The sequence below is a fragment of the Nipponia nippon genome, unplaced genomic scaffold (assembly GCF_047370975.1).
Source record: "Nipponia nippon isolate SJK-2023a ecotype South Korea unplaced genomic scaffold, ASM4737097v1 scaffold_1, whole genome shotgun sequence".
Classification (NCBI taxonomy): Eukaryota; Metazoa; Chordata; class Aves; order Pelecaniformes; family Threskiornithidae; genus Nipponia; species Nipponia nippon.
In genome coordinates this window covers 17,468,734-17,495,307 of record NW_028262290.1, presented here as the reverse complement: position 1 = coordinate 17,495,307, position 26,574 = coordinate 17,468,734, and the positions used below count along the sequence as shown (strand labels likewise).

The 26,574-nt window shown below is 39.6% G+C and overlaps 1 protein-coding gene across 1 annotated transcript in view; it reads right to left on the bottom strand.

Moving 5' to 3' along the window:
- The window catches only part of CSMD3 (CUB and Sushi multiple domains 3), a 746,059-nt gene extending 721,423 nt beyond the window's left edge, over window positions 1–24,636 (bottom strand). The window contains exon 1 of the mRNA XM_087747332.1: window positions 24,412–24,636. Within this exon, the coding sequence (XP_087603458.1) occupies window positions 24,412–24,589 (178 nt within the window). The 5' untranslated portion in view covers window positions 24,590–24,636. The remainder of the gene's footprint in view (window positions 1–24,411) is intronic.
- Between the last annotated feature and the right edge of the window lie 1,938 nt (window positions 24,637–26,574).

Here is a 26,574-nt window from a genome sequence, read left to right as displayed (position 1 = left end):
GCATCTGAGCTACCCTTCCACACTAAATTGTGTGGATTTATGTTGTCAGATACTGCCTTATCTTCCATTGTGTTCCTCACTGCTGGATAAAGTGGGATTTGGGTACATAATTTTTATCTTTATGAAAATTATGATTCAGAAATCTCCTTTTCCACTGATGTCTTATTTGAGGAAGAAAATACTCTCAAAGTTACTCAGTATTTTATGTAAAAGTTCCTTGGGTGCCTAAAATCCACTCTGAACATGCTTTGCTGTGCTTCAGTATGGATGGGATTGAGATGCTGAGCAGCCAGCTGATACTTAGCCCAAACTTGACCCAGAGAGGTTCCAGGCCATCTTTTTGCTCACATCTTCAGAACAACAAGTGGGCATTATCAAAATATATCTAATAGACTAGGTCTCTTATAAAATGCCATATGAGGGTCACAACTTTACCCTAAATATACCAAGTGAATACAACGCTCTGTTCCTACTTCTGTCCTTAAAAACCTCCCAGAGAACAAAACCCAAGCAGAAACACCACAATGAAGCTTGTAATTATAGATTCTTCCTGGTTCAGAAATTGTCTATTCTGCCTGAGGAAATTCAGTTGTCTTCTAGATTTCCCTAAACATCAGACTATGGTTCTTGGACATTCTCCAGTCCTCCATTTGTACTCATTCTATTGCTGTCTAGCAAAGAGAAAAGAAAAAAATAGAACAAAATATTCATTGGGACAGAAGGGAAGATCAAGAACACAAGCCATAAAGTGTCCTTGATTCAGGCACTAACAATCACTTAAACAATTTTTCTTTCTGTGTCTTGAGTTGTACATCAAAACAAAAGATGACTGTAAAGTCATAAGTAGAATTCCTTGCCTTCAGTATTATGATAGCTGTTGGCCAGTACAACTATAACAAACACGGACAAAACCCTCGAAATCTCAGAAAAGAGATAACTTAAAGTTTATATTAATTTGAACTTGTAATGGATATAGCAACTACATAACAGGACAGAATATTACACACACCTGAGACACTGAATTTTGAAAGTGCAAGACAAATACTTCAGCCTAAGTCTCCGTTACTTTGCATCTGGTCTGATTTTCTACAACTTTGCAGCCCCTTTTATCACTGCAAAATGATTATAAGAACAATTAAAAGATGAAGCTAAAAAATAATAAGTATCTTACACACCTATTTATGACTAAACAATAGCAATGTAGTGTAGAAACATAACAATAAATACTTTAGTACGTTCTTTATTACAACAGTGATCATTCCATACTGGTTGTTTGTCTGGCCTCTTTACATACAGATTTGAATGGATTCCAAGGGGGGGAAAAAAGGTTGGCCTATTTTTTTTTTTCTGAGATTTCTGCGTGTTTCAGTATATTGTGTAGCTAGTTTTATTTTTCTGCAGCCCAGGGAAGGGAGTTTAGAGTGCAGATGTCAAAATTACCATTGTCTGGCAAAGACACATGTTCCACTTGCATTAAATGCAATGTGGACAGAAATACAGACCTTCTCAATGCATATTTGAGGAAAGATTAGGATATTTACAGATTGGTAGGCATATTTTTACCCAATATCCTATCTATAAAGTGAGAATCCATTGTTCATTACTTCATGCTAGAAAAAATTCTTCAAGAAATGGCCAAATTTTGCTTCATTACAGATTCATAATTGATTAAAATATGAGGAAGTTCCAGGTAAAGTTGTTTGTGACATTCAAGAAAAATATTTTCCATTTTGCACTTTAATATATAAAAAAAAAAAAAACAAAAAACCAACCAACTGTGAAGTTAATTAGGTAGATTATTGTTGCATGCATTTTGATTAATCATTAGCCAGTCTGTTGAAACATGCTTAAGAGATTAAAAACTTTTGAAGTCCAGTTTGTTTTCTGGCCAGGAACTCCACAGAGGTGACATTTGATTATTCATCTCTGTGAATACCCTTTTGTCATGAATGTCTTTGAAAAACAGACATAAATTGCTATTGACATTTGAAATGCAAAATTATGATTTGGTATAATTTATAGCAACTGTGCTTTTCAAAAGCACCAAGCAGTAGATAGTTAGACTCACTGAATTAACTACATACATAGCTTCCACCATTATTATGTGACAATACTCCTGAAATATTGACATATACAAGGTGTATGTTGTGCTACACGCTGCATAGAGACAGAAAATACACAGATTTTGATTTGAAAAGACTGCAGTCTAAACAAAAAACAGGATAGTACAAGTGCATGCAGACTAGGGAGAACAAGTAAATAATGAGATGGTGCTAATCACCATAATGTGCGGTGGTCTCAGCTCACCAGCTGCCTGACAGGTACCAAGTTTGGAGAAATTGTAGCAATGAAGCATCTGAAATAGGGATCATTCATAAAGCATGTTAAAAAAGCAATATGAATTCCTTTTTTACCAGACTCATTTACCAGATCTTGCACATATGTTATGGAAGTACAGTTATTTATATATTTTAGTCAATTCTAATGATTCTTTTACGCATTCATTGTATATTTGTCTTTTTCCAATGGTTTTGACTGTATATACACGTATGTCACTGGTGACTAGCTTCATTTATGTTTTAACAGGGGATTCTGTTATTAATATTGTTTTAATGGTAAAGGGGATGATTTTAAAGTCAGAAAAAATAAGACCTAAAAATTAGAGATTTGTGTCACTTCCATTTTATGAATTGCAGTAGTCTGATTATTTTAGATGAATGGCAGATCAGTACTGAAAAGTGGTATGCCACCTAATACCTTATTAGAAAAAAAAATAGTAATTTATAATAATATAAAAAAAATGTCTTGGAGATTATTCACGCGTACATAGTAAGATATATAAGATAACGTGGTTAATGTTTTACATTTACTTATATAAACAGAGAGGATTTATCATAGATTCAGTGTTAGCAGAGGTGTCCTGGAATCAGGAGGCATGGCTTCAGCTTCTGTAACTTTGGGAAGTCACTTGGGGCATTTTAAAAATTCTTTAAGATTTTTGAAAGTTATTTAGGGTCTGGAAATCCAGATAAGCCACAGCATAATTTTGAAAAATGTAGTACCTAATACCTATTGAAATAATGGGACTTAGTCATTTAGGCTTCTGTCAGTTCCACTAGGAACTTGCCTGGGTCATTAGGTACCTAAGTACCCTTAAAAAATCTGGCCCATAACTGACTTGCAGAAAGACTTTCTAACTGCAAGCAAGGTAATAGGTAATACTATTCCCTCGTGACACTGGTATAAGGAAACATGCATTAAAGATTATAGCACTGCCAGATACTAAAGCATGGGGTGGTATATCAATATGTAAGATAGATCATTAAGAAATGCCATTACATATGCCTTATCTATAAAACTGCATAGAGTAGTGCCCAACCTGTACCAGAGATGACACTGCAGAATTAAAGATGGTTTAAAGACTGCGACAAAAAGGATTAAGTGTACCGAAAAAAAGGTTTGGACAGAGGTTGAAAAGAAATGAAAGGATCCCAAAGACTGAAACAAACAAAAAGAAACCAAAGTTGTGGGAAAGACCTTGTTAAATGAGCTGGTCTGCTCACTGTACTAGATCCCCTATACTTTTTCTCAATTTACATGCATTCACACATTAGATTAACATGTTCTAGCTCTAGATATTTTCCTTTTCTCTTTTCTTTCTGATGTATTATTTATCTGTCAGATATTTTATAAGTAACAAAGGTATTTCATACTAAAAAGTCAGTGTCTGTATGTGTTTAATTTCAAGCTATAGCTTTGTCTTTGCTTTTTTTTGGTTTGTCCTGAATTGACTATCGTCTCTTCTCTCTACCAACTGAACAGATCAAAGCAACACTTTGAATGCCTGAAAAATAGTAAAAAATATGTTATACCTGCTTACAGAGGTAGAAAGTATCTTAAGTACAATACTGATAAACAGTAGGTTACAGTTTGATAAGCAGAATCTGTGAATTTAATGCGTGGTACTGCTAATGACTGAAGATTTTGCATGGACTTAATATACTGATGTAATACCAACTGTTAATAAATTATGTGATAGAAGATAATCCAAACTCCAATGCATGATAGAGTTAAAAAAATCATAAATACTCAGAATCACAACAGCACAGACTATGTCTGATCAATCTGTTCCTGATCAGCTGCCTCTAGAATTTGTTCTGGGAACATTTTTCCTTTTATTTTCTCTTCCTACCAGTTCTGCTTCACATATACTACATTTGTATTTTACTATCACTTCATATTCTCTTAGTGGACTTTCGGACCAGGAGTTCCTACAGCAGCATCTTTGTGTCACTGTTGCATTGTCTGTATTTGAAAGTAAGGCTGTTATCCCAAAATGAAGAAAACCACATTTGGCATGCAAGTAAAACAATTCAGTTAGAAATGTGTAAGGTAAGGCAGCTGTTATTAGGAAAGAGAGTGAATCCAACAAATAATCCTACTTTCTAATAAATCACTTAGAAACACAGAATATGATGAAGACACTGAGAAAACTGGCCCTGATTCTTAATTACTACAAAACATTTTACATCCCACTAATAGTATAAATGTATGTGAGACCTAACATATTGACAGAGACTGAAAAGACAAAAACAATTAAAATCCTCATAGTCAGCATGAAAGCTTTTTAAACATACTTCAACATCCACTAACTAGAAAGGACTATCACATTTTTTATGTCTAAGGAGAATTATGAAAATCCTTTAAGAAAAAGTTAGCTGTGCCAGAGATTATTAGAAAACTAGTATCCTGTGAAAGATATCTCTTTACTAACACAGTTCTACCTCAAAACAGTGCCAATATTTACTAGCTGACACCGCATGAAGTGCAGCTTTTAAACTGCTGCTCCTGGTCAGTGGTAGAGAGAACCGAGATTTGTATTTTAGAATAAAAATAAACCAAATCAGTGGGCAGATCATCTGCCTGGGTGTCACCTTCTCCCCTACACACCTATTTCCCTTTCCACAGGTTCAAACATAGGAACATTTATGGATTGTTTTGAATGTCAAACCATGATTATATGATCATACATTGTAATTTCTTTTTAGCAATGAAAAGGAAATATTTCCGTGTTCTATAGTTTTAAACGGTTAGTGCTGTATTTACATATGTTTCACTACTTATATCTGTGAAGTCTATTTTGCTTACTTTTAGCTACTGCTATAGACCTGAAGCCCTGTGAAGTATACAATGGGCCCAACACACTTTGGATTCGTATTTAGTGAAATGCTGAAGTATAGCGCTCTTTGTTTCAGTATTTGGCCGTGCAAGGAACTGCATGTAATCCAGAAACAGTGTGGTATGTATGATAATCTTTGTGAGATACTGTGTTTTAAAGACTTGTCATAGGATCTTTTATTTAATTAATTATTTTGTTCTCTGTTACCTCCCTATTGAAATGGCTGAGCAAACAGTAACTAAAGCTGATTGTTATATTAATTTCTTTAATGACTCACTTTAGAGTACTTACCTTCTATAGAACATGTGAGGCAATTAACAGTTTCATTAAAAACCATTTCATTTTGTTTATGTACATATTTTAGGTCCTTGCAAATCTGACATGTATAGGTATAAAACAATGGACAAAAGAGTCTGCTTCAAAGATAGTTTTAACTTTTTCTCACTGCTAACATAGTAAGGTTCCAACACTTCCAATTATGAATACTGGTAAGACCGGCTACCTGAGATATTTTTCAGGTAGTAAACTCAAGAATATATAAGTTAAGAAATGTCATAATTACATATTTCTATTTTTTCAAAAGCTGCAATGAAAGCATCCTTCAGGAAATACATTAACATTTTCTCTATCAGAGGTATAATGTTAATACCATATAGTGGATGAAAACCAGGTCACTGCCTAAAGAAGGTTGGTCAAGATAAGGCAGAACTGAGGTAGAATGGAAATCTATTTATTCTGCTGTAAACTTCCTTAGGAAGTCTTTTTCCAGCTGAAAAAAAAATTAAAATCGACCTCCTTCTGCTTTAACTTTGCTGGGTTGAATGATTTTGCATTGAGATCTGCAGATGGCTCCCTGAAGCTGTGATTCCCCATTATGTCTCAGCATGTCTGCAGTTCAGACATTGTCAATAACGAAGGCACTTGTAACTGTACATAGTTTAGCTTTCTTTCATTATATTCGTCTTAGAAAAATCACCTCCCATTCCCTTATCATTCACATGTCCTTCAAAGTACAAATTATTTCATACAACACAAGCACAATATAGTAATGAGCACGAGCCACAGAGACTCATGAACATACTAGAGTAAGGAAGCCGGCTGCTAGGGAAACTGGTCTTCATCATGACTGCATTTTCTTGTTCTTCTCTAGTGGAGGGGAAAGCATGGAGACTGTTGCCAAAGGCATTATGAGCCTGAGAAATTTGCTATAAATTTTAGGCAAAGTGACAACTATAGGAATGTTGAAGCCATCCTCAAACATTTTCTATGCAGTGAGAAAGTGAAGAGTTGCATTTTTGTTGAAAGTTTGTATCACTTTTGTCTTAACTTTTCTGACTATCTTGGTATAAATTGGTAAAACTTAATAGTAAAGTATTGATGATGTTCTTACCACTGTGTAATTTAGCTCTTATATTCAGGGAGGGAATAAAAGTAGAAAAAAAATCTGTTATGTTATGCAAGAAAACATTAATAGAATATAGATAGAATGGGCAAACTTCATGCAGGCTGCAGAAAACATCCTAGGAAAACGAGAAGCATAAAGAGGATAATTTAAAATAACATGATGTTTGTATGCAAATAAGATGCTGATGATCTTCTTTTTCTTACAGTATATTCTGCTAATTTGCCACAAGGCAATGTAAAAAGGAATAACAGTGAGCTAGCATAGTAGGAACCCTTTGAATGTTCAAAGGGGACATTCAATCATTTAAGACTCACAGCATAACATAGTGTGAAATTGTTATAATACAGTGGGAAATGGCCTACTTAGCACAGAGGGTGCTCCACTCTGCATGGCTGCTTTGTGCTCTGTGGAGGAGCATCCAGCATTCCCTGCAGGTCCACTTGCTCTGTACAGGTAAGCGGCTAGGCTAGCTCACCAATAGATAAACCTCCCAGCTGAGGGGAGAAAACAACAGGAGGATACCTAAAAGAATTGTATGGCTTGCTATTGAAGTAACGTTTGCATGGAAGTAACAACTTTTAACTCACAGGATTACAAAGTATATTACAAACTGATATTCAAGCTGTCCTTTATTTGTCTCCATGGAGCAGCGTCTTCAGAGTCAGGTAAGAACATGTTGCCCTAAATACACGCACAAGGATCATTTGGCTCTTTTTTCTTCCTTTCTCACTTCCAACAGGGGAAGTCATCCATTGTTTGTGAAAGCTCAGAATTGTGCTGAGATAAAAAGAATCCCCAACTCTCTTCTCAAATAAGAACAAAACAACCAACCAACCAAACAAAAATCTACCGCAAGGATTATAATGGAAACAGTAACAAAAATTGATTTTGGTGAGGTTGCATAAGCAGTTCCTGTACCCAGGTGTTTGAACTGCACTGGGGAGAAGTAGTAATATTCCAAAGTCAAAACTAAGATCTGTAATTTGTTTACAGTTAACTAGTAACTTACAGTACATTTTCTCAAAATGCAGAAACAAGTAACAATTACTTTTTCTTATTATTTTGCAAATATAGAACTTATTTTCTGAAATTTGTATCTGAGTCTGAAACTTGTAGAATGAGAGGCACTGGGTAATCTTCCCTTTTTTCCTTCCATTTTCTGAAAGTGAAACTTTTTTAGGAAAAAAGAAAAAATGAAGAAGACTGAGTTCACAGCTGAGAGTAAGTGAAAGAGGAAACACACATGCTCTTGTGTTTATTTTGTAGTTGTGAAACAGCAATTCAATAACCTGCTGCTTCTCAGCTGAGGTGTGCTGATGGATTGTAGGAAGTAAATTATTTCAACACTTGCAACCGTGTAAGTTTGGTGGTATTGTGATATTCCATGAACTGCATGAATGGACAGAGAGAAAGTTTCAGAAAGGAACACAGATGGTCAGCAAGCTCAGAAGGATGAGACACTGAGCAGATGCATGAGTCTAAATGGTAATGTTGATACAGTTGTTCAATTGTGGTTTTAACTTTTTATATCTTTCAGCATTTTAAGTAAGATTACTTACTCCACTAGACAGCAGGGAAATGTTTGGTTTCAAATGCAAGACATGACATATATTACTGAGCTGAAACTCAGAAATAACCCATGTATAAATGCAAAATGAAAAGTAATACAAATGTGAAAGTGGGATAATTCTCAGAAAAAAGTATCTCTTCCAGGTATGAAAGAACTCTTATTCTGGTAATTTTGAAAATATTGCACAGTCTCATTCCCAAATATACAGTAACAGATTCATGGCCCCAATACCGAAAAAACAGTAAGATGTACACTTAAATCTCATAGAAGCTGATAGAAATCAAACATTGTCTGAGAGTTTATCTGAAGAGAGTTATTTTTTTCTCCTAGTGAAAAATCTAATTCCCAGAAACTTAGTTGCCCTTCTTAACAATGTCTATTAATGAAACACAATGACAAAAATGAAGACATAGTTGGAAGATTGGGAATAAATCCTTCAATACAGTTTGATCTTAAGCTTTAGATTTTTTGTGCTGTCTGCACTTGATTTGGACCCACCCAGCTTCTCAGAACAGTTATAAAACAAACCACTGTTGTTTTTAAATGTGTAGATATGAGATATTACTTGCTCTTTTTTACTTTGCTTTTTATGTAACTGAAAAAAAAATCTTGCAATAATAACCCTAGAAAGGACATATAAATAGGTTTTATGAATAATTATTCATGATTTCCATCTGTTTAAAGTAATTAAAGCAGATGATATTTGACCCACTAACTTCAAGATTTTATTTTTGTTTTTCTCTAGCAAAGGACAGTAAGAATTCCCTTGAAGCCAATTTCTTATACAACTGTAAAGAACTGAAGACTTCAAAGTGTATTTTGAACTACAATGTATATCCTGATTTTTTTTGGCAATGTAGTAGTAAATTGCAAACCAAAATACCTGTGGTTTTACTAACCCACACATAATGAAGATGTTTAACAGAGAAATAAACTTATTCTGGTTTTCTCCTGGTCATTACCTGCAAGAATGCAGTTATTTTGTTTAGAACTGTGTATATTGTATTACACTTATATTTATTAACTTTATATTCAAACAAGAAACTAAGTTAATGAAAATTGTGTATGGAGGACACTCCAAAATATCAGTTAATGCAGTTTTTTGGCAACAGTAAGTCATAATGATAACCAGGCCAAAAAGGTCTCTGGGCTTCTGTAACATCAGAGAAATATAGAAATCCTCAAGCTTTGAGATTACAATCAAGACAAACATCTGCACTGTAACAACACCACTTTCTTAAATCAGATTTAAATGATTTCTCAAAGGGCTATAAACACAAACCCTGCTTCCATTCAATCCAGACATGCATCAACTCTATGAATACCTAATTTACACATAACATAATGTAAAATGCTCTTGGTATTGTGCTTTTTTAAACAGATAGGACTGAACTTAGATGTAGTTTAAGCAGACATGAGAGAGTGTGTGAGTATTACTATGATGTTATTGCCTTGAACTAAAATAATACCAAACAATACCAGCAGCCATAGAATTGTTATGAGCTTACATTAAGTATGTTGAATTGTTCTGTGTAAACCCCACAAAAATAAAGTTTTCCCATGAGTCTGTACAGAGTTCGCAAAATACATGGTGGAACAATCATAAGCAAAAATGCCAACACTGCTGTCCTTTCTTCATGGAGAGCAAAAATCTTCTGGCTTGATAGAGGGTATTCTGCGGGAAGTAAATAAGATTGGAAGAAATTATTTGGGAGAAGGTTTCTTCTGGTTTAACACAGCTGTGTCAACAGGCACGGAGAAAAGATGGAGATACTGAATGTTAGAGCATCTTTTGAGGCAGGACATTTCTACGGAATCCCTTTCCTTCTTCTCTCTTTCTTACTTTGCTGAATGTTGCTACTTACCCTGAGGCAGAGAGGGAGGACCAAACACCAGTTTTAGGTGGAATGATGCACTGAAGCTCAACAAATTATCCTTAAACTAATCCAATAATTAGGAGTGTTCAAAAAACACTTTGAACAATAATGTGATTAATATTGAACCTAAATTCTTTCTTCTTTTCTTTTCTTTTCTTTTCTTTTTTCTTTTCTTTTCTTTTCTTTTCTTTTCTTTTCTTTTCTTTTCTTTTCTTTTCTTTTCTTTTCTTTTCTTTTCTTTTCTTTTCTTTTCTTTTCTTTTCTTTTCTTTTCTTTTCATCTCTTTACTCATACCTTACCAGAAAAGTGACTCAAAAAGATTGGAAAATGAAGGTTAAGTTAAACTTTTAAACATCACTGGCTGCTTTTACAGTTCAACAGAAAATGTTACATCTTTTTTCAAATAATTTTTTTGTCACTTCTACCTCCATAAGTGGATGTCTGGAAGAAAATATGGCATTGCCACAGTTCAGCATTTCCAACATAAAGTTCCTTTTTTCCTCCTTTCAATAATTTATATATTTAACTTCATTGTGAAAGATTAGACAGATAAAGAAGCTTTCAGCAGAATCACAGTACAGGTAATTACGGGTCTGTCAGCATTTCCATTATGAACTCCATTTAGCATTAAGGGGTTAGCATTTTTCCATCATTTCAGAAAATGTCAAACTGAAAGCTGGCATGCAGATTAGCAGCCTGGATGCAAATTTGTTTACACAAAATATTTAAATCTGCTCAGCTGTTTTTGATTTAGAGATCAGCCAGAAACTTTAAACTCTCAGGGTTTCTTATGTGGTTCTGCCAACTTCTAGACCAAATCACAGTTAAAAAAATGTGATTGGTCAATAAACTGTTGACTCATTCTCTTCTAAAGTTTTGAAATTATTTACTTTAGGCTTTGAAATGGATTTTAGAATTTCTGCTCATCTTGCAACTCTAGTCTTTCTCCTACCATCTTTATAAATGAATGATGAGTTAGCATAGGGTTTGAAAGCTATAACGAAACCTGGTAGTAATCTTAAAATCTGAAACATTTTTTTAGGACTCACTTAACTACCATCATAAGACAGTGAACAGAAATGGACCAAAGCATGTAAGGTTTTTGAAAGTATCAATTACTTAGCCCACTAGCTCTAATACCATTTTAGGGTACTGGCCAAAAAGAATCCGATGGATTTCAACTGTTACAGTTTTTCAGTTTCATCAGTTTAGTCCTATGCATGGTATGAACAGTTCTGTAGAGCTGTCGCATCCTAAATAAACTCCTCTGTATTGAAAGGAAGCATTTTGTTTGTTATAACAATATCTGCTCTGTTCTGCTAAAAGTCCATGATAGATCTTCTTTTTATTTCAGTGGAGACAAGCTCGAAAATAATCTACTGGTAAATATTTCAATAAGGTTATAATTGAATGGATGATCACTCTTGTTCAAAAATATACTTCTCACTTGAGAAGTAAGAAGCTTTGAATGGAAAGACTTAGAGCCACCAAGCAACATGAAATAGAAACACTGTTAGAAACATTAATTAAGCCATCAATAGAAATGAGATAGAAAAATAGTATTGCCAGGTAGAAAAAAAAGACACCGAGATTGTAAAATATGGATATTCGAGTAGATAATAGGCATATTTAAAATACTGATAAGAGTTGAGCAAACAGGAAAAATTAATGATACAGCTTCTCAAAAAATGCACAATCATCCAAGTGTGCCAGACAAAGAGTAGGAACCTAGCCCCAAGCAGTCTGTGAATTAAAAGCACAAAAATGTATGGTACAAAAGAGATGGTGCAAATAAACTTTGTCCAAATGAAGCATGGAGGAAGCAGATGAGGAGAAAGCAATCAACTAAATATATCCAAATCAGTTTGGCCAGAGCATGTTCACCTACAGGACACTGTGTACTAGCTTAATAATGCAAAAAAATAAAACTTTTAAGAGTAAAGAAAATGTTCTTCAGAAAACATCTCAGATATCATTAAAGTACAGCTATATCTTTAGAAGTATCTGCAAATTCTTTAATGTTGATTCAATGCTCATTGTGTTGTGTACTAAGTTTTTTAATAAATGATCCATTTTCCTTATCGTTACCTCAGACTTACCCTAAATTCTAGCAGGCAATTCATGTATTCTTAATAATTACAGAGGGTCTGCTGAGCAGATTCTCTCCTTAGCTGATATCTGTGGCACACTCTGACTCTTTAGATTAGACGTTTGTGTTAACTCAGCTGTCAATGGATTTCAAAGAGGTGACCAGCACAAGAGGCCCCTAAGGGAACAATTTAGAACAGTACCTTTCACAAGTCAGATACATAGCAAACTCTCCTGATTTCATTGAAATGCTCAAAGTCAATCTTGGAACAAGTGAGTAACAGAATCCCTACAAATCTAGCCCTGTTTTACCCTACGTGATTTTTTTTTGCCTTTTCTATTTCATTTTTTTTATTAATCTACAATATTCTGTAGAATCAAGAGTCCTGACTAGTCTGTTCTGGTCATCCCAGAATGATGATATCAGTAAAGGATACACTAGTAATATCAGATCTGTAAAATTTCCCTAACCATGTCACATGGGCAGTTTCATTGCATACATTGAAGCCTGAAAAACTGAGAAGATACATCTTGGATTTTCAAAATATACCAAGTATCCAAATTTTAACCATCTGATTCTATAGTGTTTATTTCTATGCAAGTAAGGATTTTATGTTTAAGTCACTATTAGGTCTTGACCTTTTTTAAACATGTGTTTTGAAGTTGTTTTGTTTGGAGTCAAGGGGTATTATTTTGGTTACAAAAAAATAATCACATAGACAGGCACAATAGACTGAAGAATTAAAACAAATATAACTGAAACCACTCTTCCATTCTCGCCTTCTTGCAGATAATTTAAAATCCAAAGAACATGCTGAAAAAGTTAACAAGTCTAACCTATGACGTTAAGACTGAGAGAATATTTCATTTCCTAGCAGATTACCCTTACGTGGTTATTACTTTGGGCCACAAAAGGACTTTACCAATGACATAGAAACTGAAGAGAACTTTCTATATTTTACTGCAGGCTTTATGGTTTTGGGACTTCTCCAGTGGTACTTGTGGAGTGGGAAGAGAGTTTGGGAAGGGAGCCCAGAAGTGCAGAGGAGGCTGGATAAATTGGGAAAAATTACAGGAGCTAGTTGATGAGCTAGAATTTGAGTGTAGTAAAAATACAGAGATAGAGCTTAGGAGAGTGATTTTTTTTATGGGTAGCTTAATTTAAAACTAGCTCAAATTAGTGTAGAAACTCATACAAATTTCAATGATCTGCAATTGTAGTACTAGAGAGATTTAGGAATTTTGGAAGCATATCCTTAGGGAAGTTATGGAGGCAGATATGCAGGAGTCACCAATGCTGTTGAACTCATTCTATATTAAACATTGATTCTGTTGCTCATTGCTATTTCAGATAAACAGCTTTGAGAAGCATAAGTTTGTCAGGATGTTTACAAAGATCACTGTGTCTTATATGGTTGATTGGTGCAACTTTCCACTGCTGACAGTGAAAATGCCAATAAAATATATCATCTCACCTATTTTTCAGGGGAAAACTTGTTATCCTTGCACGAGAAGACATGATACGTTCTGTTGGCACTGTATCTTCTACGAAAAACATAGAAATGCTATTGCTGGTCTAGTGTTTATGCTATTTTTCTTTCCACAAAACAGGGCTGAAAATAAAACTTTCTGTAGAATGCTGAAGTACTTGGGTAGAAAATTAGGCCACTGAAGAAGGATAATAACATTCACATTCTTACAAGATGTCTATAATTGCTATAAGGAGAATATGGTTGCATTTAGGATATATGAAAGTTCATTAAATAGAATCTATAAAAACCTCTAAAGAAATATTCTCCCAAATGTCAGAAGTATTTTATTTTACCAGGAAGGGGTTGCCAAGATTGAAATAAAGGGTAAAGAGGTGATATTAACAAAGTCTCTGAAGCTAATAACTATGTGAATTTTGTGAGGGAAATGACTGGCCCCCTCCAAAAGAGCTTGTAGAAAGGAGCAGCTATTGAAAAGAAGAATTCTGAATAAAAGTGGTAGATATGCTGAGTAGCAATGTACAAAGGAGCAGGTGACGATGTTCCTATTTGTTTCTAAGTTGAAGATCACACCAAGAAACTGAGGACTGAGCAGTCAGTTCCCCTCTTTTGTCTGTAAGAGGAAATTTTTCAAGCCCATCAAATGTAAAATGTTGATTTTTTCTCAGTTCCAGGCCCATTTATTGAAGGGTCTAATTGAAAAGGAAATCTTTTAGCAGTTTCATATGAAAGGATTTCATATTTAGTAAATAATGTGAATGCTGTAAAAATCTTAGCCATTTTAGTAATAGTCCTAAGAGGGAAGGATTGTTGCCATGAGTATTGCTAAAACATTCACTTGATAAAGTACAATTTGTGTCATGTTATTTCAATACATTAGACTGATGAAAATTCTCTAATCAGATAAGCACTTTTGTGAGCACTATATTGATGTAAATATTTTGGAGAAAATGTCTTGCCCTTTCATTATGAATTATATGTATTTCTTGTCTTGTGGTCATTAAAACTGCCATGTCATGCAACAAGCACTGGTAAAGTCAGTAGCAGTAGTCATATGATCAGAGTATAAATGTCAGTTAGCATAGATGTATTCAAGGGAAAACACAGAAGATAAGCATAGTCATGAATTAAGCATAGGTTCTTCTTGATAGAGCACACAGCTACAGATGTTTGCTACCAGAAGTGCTGGCGTGCACACACACACTTGCATGCATGTGTGTGCATGTCTGTGTTCCTACATGCACCTGGACATGCATGAAGAAAGCATCTTTTACCACAGAGCTGATTGACTTGACTATTTGAGGTGGCCAAAAAAGGATTCTTTTCTTCCCTCCACCTTTGGTTAACCAGGCAGGCTTTACAAAAGTCAGGATTTGGACCCTTGTTTTCCAGTATATTTTAGTTTTTGTGATTTTGGCTCAGTTATGTGTTTTCAGACTCTGAGATGGTGGCAAATACAAAGAACGTGCTAGCAGAAGATAAATACAATAAAACTAATGTGGAAACTTCCCTATTTTTGTGCTTTGGTTTTGCTAGCTAATTCAGCATTTCAAAATGTAACTACGCATCTGGAATATATGATAATCCAATAAAAGTAAAACCAAATTGCATTAATAATTAAATATGAAAGCATTCTAAACTGAAATCTATTTTCTCAATTCCTTCCAGTTCCTGTGCAGCTATCAGCAGCCTTCTGCAAATTCCAAAATATTTTACTGGAGAATAAAAATTTAACAAGGAATATTGAAACCAGGTTGTAAATTGGTGGTAATTCAGTACATGTCCTGACAAAAAGCATGCGTATTCTGTGGTTTTAAGGACTACAGCTGATGTTGTGTTAGCATATTACCATTACATTGAATCTAGTGGACCGATCCCCAGAAGTGCTGACATGATCATCAATAAAATGTAGAAAGACAGAGCATTTTCTGACTGTACCCAAATGTATGATTTATTTTCCTTAAACACAATCATAAATAATTTATTTTTGTAATCTTTGTGTTTATAATGCAATGTGAGTTTTCCAAAGAGCACTTCTATTGAAAATTTCTAGTGTATTGTGAAATACATGGCTTCTGTTATAATTTATATTTCCAAATCAAATGAAATATATGCACAGAAAACTGTAATTCAAAACACAGTATGAAAAGAAGCAGAGGCAAATCTACTTTCAAAGGTCCTATTCTGGGCTCTCCTGTTACTTTCAATGGGCTCAACAACAGGCAGTATAGAAGTTCATTTTATATCCTGTTTTATGACTTCCATTCACCTTTGGATCAAAGCTGATATACAGAAGCAAAAATGCAACTTTTAGAATAGACTTCTAAAAGATTAGTTTTAATTTGACTAAGCTTCAATTCCCAAAGAAAATTGCATAACAATCAAGAAAGCTAACTATAGTAGAATGTGAAGTTTTCCTTTTGGATCAGACCAAATAATGGAGGAAAGGTTTTGTACGTCAAGTAGCTCCACGCTATGTTGAAAGGAGAAGAATATCCATACTCAGCATTTATGTAGCTCATTTCAGCTAAGGACTCCAAACTACACTTGCAGATATCCACTTGCTGGGTCTGAAAACAGTTCTATAAGAACATAATGATTGCAGAGGGATCATTTTAACTGCCACTGAAATACAGCCACCTCTGAGATGTGATATGTCAGCCTCTTTAAATGATAATACCAGTATTAAAATAAAACAGAAAATAGCACAGTAATATTTTTTCTGTATTTGAAAGATTATTAGAGATTTTCATTCCACTAAAAACAGTTTTATATAAACTATATTTATATTCATAGAACTTTTCCTAAATCAGTGGGAATAAATACTTGTGTCAGTTAATTCTTAATGTGGTAGGATCTGTTTTTGTTAGTGTTTTTAGTAATTGGTGTTTTTTCTTTTCATCAAGCTTTCCTCCTAATATTTGCTAGTTATTACCACTTGCACTTCTGTTTTGTTAGTGAAATCAGTTATGTATTATAGTAGAACTTCCTTCTGAGACTGAGAATACACACTAAATTAAGAGATAATGAATTGCTTAGGAAGCACATACATTTCAAGTTGTTTCCTACACCTTTGTAAGCTAACAATGCAGTCTGTTGAATTTCTTCATAACATAACCAAATATATGGATATAATTTCTATATGTGTATATTATATATGTATGTGTACACATATATGTGTACACAATTCGATAAGAATGAAATCAAACAAGTTACAATGCATAAAGATATAAAGTTAATAAGAGATGTAGATATGGTAAACAGATAAAATAGAATCCGAGGTCAGAAGTAGTGTATAATCCAAGTAATTACTCAGTCATGTCTGCCTCAAGTCTCAGATTCCTTTAGTCCTATTGCAAAGATAATCTGTGTTATTTACAGGCCTCAGGAGGTGAGAATTCATCACCCTGTGAATCCTTCTGTGGTTAAGTTACTTACTGTTGTTCACCTTATTTCTATGATACAATATGAATATGATACATGATGCTATGATGCATTTTGTAGAATCCAAGGGAAAACAGGCAGTCCGTCTCTCTATGCCTGTGCTGATTGCATCTCACCTTGCTCTTTGACAATAGCATTCTATGAGAGCACCAGTGCCGGTGGAATCCCTTGTATGCCATTCCCCAATACTTTGAGGCTTGCTCTCTCTGAATAACACTGTTCCTAAATCCATAAGCTTATTCATCTAACATTTCAGACACTGGGAAGGAGATGATGAATTTCCACCATTTCCTTCTTTGACATTTACAATGGTATTCAACACTTGTAATGCTGGGATTATGGAGCCATAGTAAATCTTACATGATCTGTAAGAACAAGGCAGTGAGACCATGAATGCAAATCTGCCCAGGAAAAGTAAACAACTAAATGTAAACATCTACAAAAACATGGTGTGTCTGTGTGTGTGCGCATGTTTATTTTAAAAAGTCTTTATCATAGTCCAATATCCTTATCCATTCCATTTCCCAAAAGAAAAGCTGGATATTGGGAAGCAGATATACAACATTTCCTAGTGCTACTAGGCTCTTTTTAAGAGGCAGGTGACGTCCTGTACATTACATATCATGCACCCTTCCATTTAGGTCCAAGATCATTGCTAAATATTGTCCCTTGAATTTTTGATAAATGTAAAGATTCTCTCTTTCTGTAGAGAAATTGTACCATTTCATTGAGAAGGAAACATTCTTCTGTGAAGTTCGTTGAAAGGCACATGTTTAAAGCTCTTAAGAGTTCTGGAATTTTTCAATAAACCTTAGCATGAAAATTAGTCAATCAAAATGGTGAGGTAAGTTTTATAGCCTTGTAATAACTACTTTTATCATGTTTCTTAAATATTGCTTCTTCAAATATCTTGTGTAGTAAAAGCTCCCTTAAAATGATAGGGATCTAAGAAAAAAAAACCAACACCTTAGACCAAATTGTCTGTTCTCTGACTGTTCTTTCCTGGGAGACTGCTTTGGAGTAATCTGGTAAACTAATTTCCCACAAAGGCTTTGTTCTATCATTTCAACCTTAACCATTATGTCCAGAAATACAAGCCGAATGAAACTCATCAGCAAGAAGTTGAGTCTGAGATGTCACAACCCTGTTAAATTAGAATTGAAGTTTTCTATTAGTGGAGAAGGTAAAAAACAATTTTTGCAGAAGATCACAAAGCCTTTCCTATTTCTACCCATTCCAATTTATCAGATTCTACAGAATTAACATTTTACATACGAGTGTAAGTTATTTTATAGATGTTTTCCTTTGACTTATACTGTCTCTCTCTGTCCCAGCATTATAACAATGGACTCACTTGGCCTTGCTTCACAGGTTCTAACTAGTTCCCCAGGCTCTTAGTGGAGCCAGCTGGAATTGGAAATGATCAATACCTCTGAAAATCAGATAGTGTCCAAGACACCTGTTTTTAAAACCGGAGGGATACAAGGCTATGTTATTCTTCATGACCTTTTCTCTGAAAGGATGTTACAATCATGCAAACTGAGCCATCCCCACAGGATATTTCAAATACTTTAAAATTTCTCTAAACAATTTTGTGCTTTTCTCTCTCTTTACTCGATCCATGTGCATTCAATGGTTACAAATCTCAAATTTTGGGGGTTGTCCTATGTAGCACATCAACAACACTGGATATAATAAAGCCAATTTTATTACAAGCTTCCATACTATTCAGTGCTTTCAGCCAGATGCAGAGTGTAAAGGATGGAAGATGCATATGAATGCAATGGCATGGAACTCATGGAATGCAATGGAAGGGAAGGGAAGGGAAGGGAAGGGAAGGGAAGGGAAGGGAAGGGAAGGGAAGGGAAGGGAAGGGAAGGGAAGGGAAGGGAAGGGAAGGGAAGGGAAGGCAAAGGCAAAGGCAAAGGCAAAGGCAAAGGCAAAGGCAAAGGCAAAGGCAAAGGCAAAGGCAAAGGCAAAGGCGAAGGCAAAGGCAAAGGCAAAGGGAAAGGGAAAGGAGGGGAGGGGAGGCAAAGCAAGGAAAAAGTGCAGCAGAAGGAGAGACAACAGACAAATGAGCGGAGCCAGGCCAGTCCATGCCTCTTAAAACATGATGTTCCAAAAGCAGCCTCTGGCTCAGGAGGACCCAAAACTGCTGGCTGCTGAAATCCAGGATGATGTGCTAGTCACTCGGTACTTGCTGTGTTTCTCGTACCTTTCCCTAGGCTGCTGCTAATAGTCACCGTTGGAGATACAGGGCAATAAGCTAGATAGGCAATTGATCCTACTTGACCTGTTCGTACTTCAAAACCAAACAAAAACCCCCGCAAACAAACAAACAAACAAAAACAGTAGGCTATAAGTTTGTGCTATGTTTATTGCACAGGAGTTTTGGAAAAGGAGGGATTTGAAAGCACATCCACGGAGTTCTTTAGGTCTCGTGAGCTGGTGCTTCCAAGTCGAGGTGTTGATAACAGAATTGAAGATACAACCTGTCCCTCTTCAACCTGTGTGAGCGAGGGGCTATTTCTGTGTGTTAAAAACCAACCACTCTGATGCTGTCTCAGACTTGCAAACAAAAGACTTTCAGGAGTCATCGAGCTAAAGAAAGCAAAGCCAAACAACGGAAGAGTATATTAAAAAGGACTCCCTGGAGATGCGGCCGCCTCGGGCGGCTGCGGAGGCCGGTGCCGGTCAGGCTGCCGGTGCCGGGCGCGGGTGAAGCCTGGCGGCAGGCTGCCGCTGCTTCGTGCCGGCTCCGCCTTGCGACTGCTGCTACTCGCAATGAAAAAGCGGGGACTGCAGGCGACATTCCTCTGTGCCCTTTGCGGGTCCCTAATGCCACTGGGCGGAGGAGGGAGAAGCGGTCCCTGCTGATGCTGCTGAGAGGGGTTGTGTGTTTCTTCATTTCTACCCTGCAGAAGAGGAGGAGGAAGAGCCGTGCGCTAAGTGGCGCGCACAGCGGGTCCTTGGTTTAGCCCTGAACTGAAGGAGAAGGGCGGGGGTGAGGGAGGGTAACTTTGTCTGCAACCCTGCAGAACTGTGTAGCGTGAAAAAATCGCTTAGGTGCTGTGCGCAGTCCGCTGAGCAGAAGCCCTGTGTGATCTGCGGGAGCTTATGGGAAAGAGGCACGGCAGAGGAGCTGAGCGTGTGCGGAGGAGTTGAAAAGGAAGAACGACGCCGTCCCTGCTCCACTCAGTGTCTCCCTGCACCCCTGCCTGCGTACACACAACACACGCACGCACACACACAGGCAGCAGCGGCAGCGACCATAAAACCTGAACCTACGGTTAACTCGTGCAATAGTTTCAATTTCAGGGACACAGCGAGCACCTCGTTGTGCCCACCCGTGTCCCACCAGGAAAGCCATGCGCCAGTAACCCATAAGCCAAGTGACTGGGAAGGAAGCGGGGGGGGGGGGGGGGGGGGCGCTGGCGGGGGCTGGAGGGACCGGGGTTGAGGTGGGAATGGGGGAGAAGGGGGACTGCAGAGGCAGCCGAAAGAAGCAGGGCACGCTTTTTCCCTGCTAAATATTCCCACATGCCAGGTACCCATCACTGGAAATGGAAATCCTTTCCATTTTCTCATCACTTCTTCTGTCAATGAGCCGTTTAAAATCTTACTGCTTCACCTCCCTTTTATTTTGAAAGCTGCCCTTGTTCCGCTTGTCACAACTGCAACAGAGGAACGGAGGAACAACAGCAGAGGCAATGCTTCATTTTAGCCAGGCAGACAAAAAAGCAGACCTTGGTGGTCTATGTTCTCTCTCCTGCTTAGACAGAAGAGATGGAGGAGTCTTGTGGTATCTGGTCATTTCACCTGTTTTCCTCTCTGGTTTGCTTCCACAAACAGATCAGAAGCATTTTCTAATTTTTTTTTGGTGGAGGGAGATGCCAAACTGAAGGGCTGCCAGGTATCAGTGATTTCTCTCCTAAATTCCAGGAGACAAAGCTCACTGATGCTGCTTATTCCATTTTTGTATGTAAAAGAACTGCCATGGATTTCACTTTTATTTTATTTTTTCTTTTATCCCCTCTCTTCCCCTTTTTGTAAGGGAGTTGGATGGTGGAGGTTTCCACTTGCTGCTCCTCCAAGCTTGGTTTATATCTCCCATGCCTAAATGGTGCTTCTCATTTCTCCTGTGGGAGGGTGAGGGAAAAGGGGAAGGAGCTTTCCTAGGTGTCTTGCGCATCTAAAGGAAGAGCACAGCATTCATCATCCCTTGCAGCTGGCCAGGAATGACCCTGTTTGGCATTTTCTAAGGGTTGAGTTGTGAGGGTATTTTGTTGTTTTTTGTTTGTTTTAATACCTTCTGTGCCTTCTCTCACTTTCCAATGGTGCCAATTTTTTGCTTTTTTACTTCATGTCTATCCAAAGAAGATTTTGTTGGAGATTGATCCATGACATAATGGGATATTGTGTAAGTAGTTAAAGATTTTCATTGAAGAAGGTACAATTAGTCTTTACTTCAGCTCTTACTATCATCCCTTCTGCAGCAGTTCTGGCAATTTCCTTCCTCCCATTTTCTCTTTCTTTCTGCTCCCTTTTCTAACCTCTCCCAAGTATTGTTGCAAGGTTCCAAAGAGGCACAAATTTATAGATAAATGTGAAGAATTTTTTTGTCTATATGGATATATACAAGGAGTGAATAATTAATCAGATATGAACATGGCTCTGTAAGCACCCTGGGATAGTTTGACACCTGTAACAATGGAACAGCTGTGGATCAAGACCAGAGAAATGGTGACAGAATGATGACAAAAGTCAGTAGGGCCTGATAGGCAGATATCAAGCAAAGCTGTGGAAGTGGTCTGGATGACGGGAACTTCAGCAACAGTTTTTATGTTATGATGTGGTGGACTATTCAGTAGAAATGATTAAGCAAGGAAGGGTATAGGGTAGAGCTTGCGGAGATGGGGTGTGGTAAAAAGGCCTTGCCAGGCAATGGCAGAGCAGATGTAGGATCTGGGGAGTCACCTTGTTCCCAACATCTGGAATGTTTTAAATGGGCGGATATTCATTCATTGTTTGCCTCTGCCAACGTTTCTGGGAGCAGAAGCATGTGCTGACACAATGGGAATGTAAATCAAGGTAAAATGTATTAATTCACGGGAGTGGGGAGAGAACTAAATATAAACGCCCAGAATAGATGCAGTGCTGCAGTGAGTCTAAGCCAGCTTTATGGAGCTTGGCTGCCTAAAGTAAACTGCATCTAGGATGTAAAATGTGACCTACTAGATTCGCAGCTGCTGGGAGGACCCCCAGTCCAAGGGAAGTCTGCAAAAATTGCCAGGATCAGCACCTGGGAAGCTCAGGCCCTGACAAGAGAGAGAAAATCTCTTCACAGCATCTCTCTGGGACTGTACGTGGTCAGGAAGAGAAAGGGCCAGTTTTGCAAAGCCCGTTTTTCCTCTTTTTCTTGGGCTGTTTTAGGTGTTTCAGCCCAGCTTTTGCCCTCAGTATCCAGTGTTTTTTCCTTCCCTCCCCCGCAAGGGCAAGCGAAGCGTCTTCTCAACAGGTGCTGTGGAAACTTGCACGGCTCCCGCGGCCATCGCGACGCGGGGAGAACCGCCCGAGTCTTTAATTTTGTAGGATGCTGCCGCCCCGCGACTCGTACTCACAAAGCAGCTGCTTCGGCAGCAGCTCCGCAGCCACCCATTAGCCCCAGCGCCTCCGTACCGCGCCCGCGGTGCGCCGCGGAGCGGCACGGCGCGCCCCGCAGGAAGCGAGCCCATGACTTGCAAATGAGCGCACCCGGCACTGGGAATGCGTTAATGGCAGGGGGCTGGACCAGGGAAAAGAAATGCCCCGAAAGCCCCGGGTTAGCCTAGATCGCAGACCTCCACAACGGGGCAAAGCGCAGGGAGCAGCTCGCTTCAATAAACGCGAACAGAGAGAAGCTGCCTGTAATTAAAATGTGCATTAACATCACAGGCAAGCACCTTCCCCGCGGATCCCTCGTGTCAGGATAACGTGGGATGAGGTAAAAGCCCTCGACATCTCCGCCGTGAAACACGGATTATCTTTTTCACGCGATGCAAATCGGGGGAACAAGCAGCTGCAAAGCTCTACAATAAACTGTTTCATCCAAGGCAGCGACAGCTTGGGAAGGCACGCCTTTGAATGCCCCCCCCCCCCCCATCACACCTCCTTCTCATCCGTGCAGGCAACCTCTGTAGGCGATAAGCAAGTCTAAAAACTCGGAGAGGATCGATAATATCTACTAAATATTCTGGGAGTGTATGAGTGTGGCGGGGAGGAGGGATGAGGATGAGGAGGGGGATAAAAGGGTGATTAATCAGATATTAATCACTGACCACAAACAAGGGGAGATTATTTCGGGTAGGCAGCCGACTGTGGGGAGTTGCAGAATAGATCCTCTTACTGAAGGCACGCGTGATGGGATCGGCACTTCACCGTTTAGCGGTGGCTGTGTAATTCTGAAGGTGCACATTATTCAAGCCACATATTTCTTCTTTTCTCTGTGTGTAGCATTTCCCTTAACTGTCTGCAAGCACAGACTTAGTGGAGATATTTATGCCGCTAACTAGAGGTTTCCTTATTGGTCTCCTTTCATGAACACAGAAGCAGGAAGAAAGCAAAATAGCTCCTGCCCCGAAAAAAGAGACAAAAAAAAAAAAACCCAAAAACACCAATCCAAAAACCTCACATACATCAGGGAAAAGGGACCAACGGAGGGAAGAGAAAAGGTGTCGATCTTTGCACCCAGCGGCAGACCATGCCTTCAAGGCTGAATTGCTAACGTACCTTTTCGACAGCCAGGGAGCCCTGCATGCATACAAACAGCTGAGCGTAAAGCGCATTTCGGGCTGTGAGACGGCTACGCACACGCTGGGCTCCTCCGTAACTTTCCCCACGCAACGGGTTAAACTAATAAGTGCATCGATACAGGCATTCCCGCAAAGAGCCCGTTGCTCGACCGAAAACCAGAAATGTAGGTAATCTCCCCCACACCACCCTCATCATCACCTTAGAAAAGTCACCCGGTGGGATTTACTTGAATACACGCTAGTTAGAAGCTATATCAACCAACTCACGTCTCCGTTTGAGCATACTGCAAGAATATTTATTGAGCCCCAGCTCAGTCACTGCATTGAACGCCAAGCCTGGCAAGCAAATACATCTCCTATTTCCGAAGAGAGCTTTGAATCAACTCCTTCTTTCCTCCCCGCTTTAGCGATCATTTGTATCTTTCCATTGCAAAGTACCCAGGGTAAAAATATCAAATAAGAGATACATATATTTTTAAATACACCTTGGTATATGGCGAGAGCTTGCAACGCCCTGACCGAAAGCAGACGGACCCCTAAAAATATACCCCTCAAATACTACCCTACCTTTCACACACGAAACCATCAATAAAAAGACGAGGTTCCAGAATGTAAATCCACTTTTAATCTCCATTTTCTTCACCAGGATGAAGTCCAGCCGGCCACATTTAGTACATCCCCTTTCCCAAAATTCTGCTAATTTCGATTCCTTTGCACGGATTTCCCCTCTGCAGATCCCTTTCATATTATTCTTGAGAGCTCCTAATTCCTATTCCTTGGCCAGGCGCAGCGGAGTTGTTGCTGTTGATGGTGCACGGTCACAGCTCGGAGTGAATGGTGTTTCTGGGATACCACAGCAACCTTGACGAGGACTCAACCATCTCTCCAACGGGGGCACAAAGTCTCAGCTACTCTCAATCGTGTCTTTTCCTTCCCCCCGCCCCCCCGCTACCCCAACTCCCCTGCACAGCCGAAACCCACCACAATGCTGGCTCGTTACAGCATCCACCAGGAGCCACGGAATAGCATCTTAAAGCTCAGGCACTCTCTCGAATAAACTCCAAACAGTATTTGCAATTGAGATTCTCCCCCCGCCCCCCTGTTCCCCCAAGGGGATCAGTTCTGCCTCGGAAAACGGCTCGGGAAATAATACAGTGGCAAGGTCTCCACAGCCTCCCGGAGGAGTCTCCGGCAGCTGATACGGCGGGGCTCATCCATCCTGCCACCGCTCGCAAAAACAATCAGTGCCTCGTTATTAACAATTCACGTGCGATGCTTGGGGTTGCCACCGTCACCACCGGCACACACTCACTCACTCACACACACACATACATACATACACACATACATACATACACACATACATACATATACACACACGCGCGCCTTCAGGCACACACCTCGCGCGGGAGCATGTGCGTCTCCGAGGAGATTTGCAGGCTAATTGCTCTGCGCAGAGGCATTAATTACAGGCCGGTCTCCGCGGGCGCGGGGAGGCGGCGGGCAGGAGCGCGGCGGGCACAGCCCCGCTCCCCGAAGAGCGCCGCCACAGCCCTGCCTGCAGCTGAGGGGGCTCTTTGCCGCCGCGAGCGGGGGGAAGGCGGCCCCGCGCAGCGCCGCGCAGCTGGCGGGGCGGGGGGCGGCGGGCGGGGGGCGGTGGGCGGCAGCTCCCGGCGGGCCGGGCCGGGCCGGGCCGGGCCGGGCCGGGCCGGGCGGGGGCGCGGGGGCGATGCGGCCGCGGCTCCGCCAGGAAGAGCACTGGCGCCACCTAGCGGCCGTGCCGCCGCGCCGCCGGGGCCGCGCCGCTCCGCGGGGGCGGGAGGCGCTGCGCGGGGGGAGCTGAGGGAACCGGCCCCCACCCCGCCTTGCGGGGCTTGGGACCCGCGCTTTCGGCTTCCCTTCACAGCCCGGTGCAACTACCGCGCAGGGTGCGGGGGGCGGCGGTTCCCTCCGCTGGGGGAGGGTGCCGAGAGGGCGAGCAAGCAACGCCTGCGGTACGGGGGCGTGCGGGGGTGTGCATGTGAGTGGGTGTGCGGAGGTGTTTGTTCCGGGTGCGTGGGGGGTGGTGGTGCATTTTTGTAATGGGGTGTGTGCGCGTGGTGGCGTGTGCACGTGTGTGTAACTGTCCCTGTGGTGCAAGTGCGTCTGTGAGGGCCTGCTTGTGTTGGTGCACGCATTGTGCATTTTTTGGGTGTGTGGGTGCGTGTGTGTTTGCGCCTGTGAGTGCTTGCCCGTGCATGTGTGTCTGTGCAAGTGTGTGTCTGTGTGGGTGTGTTTGTGTCCCTGCATGTGCTGTCGTGTGGAATGTGAGTGCACGTATGCATGTGTGTGGTGTGTGACTGTGTGTGTGTGCATGCATGTGTATTTCCATGTGTGTGTCTGTGTATGAGTGCATGTGTTTGTGTGCGTGCATCTGTGTGCTTGTGTGATTTTGTGCATGTAAGTGCATATGTATGTGTGCATGTTTTTTGTGTGTGTGTGCATGCATCTCTGTGTGTGAGAGCGTGCATGGATCTGTGTTTATGTGTCTGTGTGTACATGTATTTTGTGTCTGTGCATATGTGTGTATGTGTTCTTACACATGTCAATATGTGTGTGCCTCTGCACATGCTTTTGGCTTGCACAAGTGTGTGTATGTATTCATTTGTATCGGTTTGCATGTATACATTTTTATGTGGATATGCATGTGACTGCATGGGTATAATCTGAAGTGAAGTGCCGACGTACACT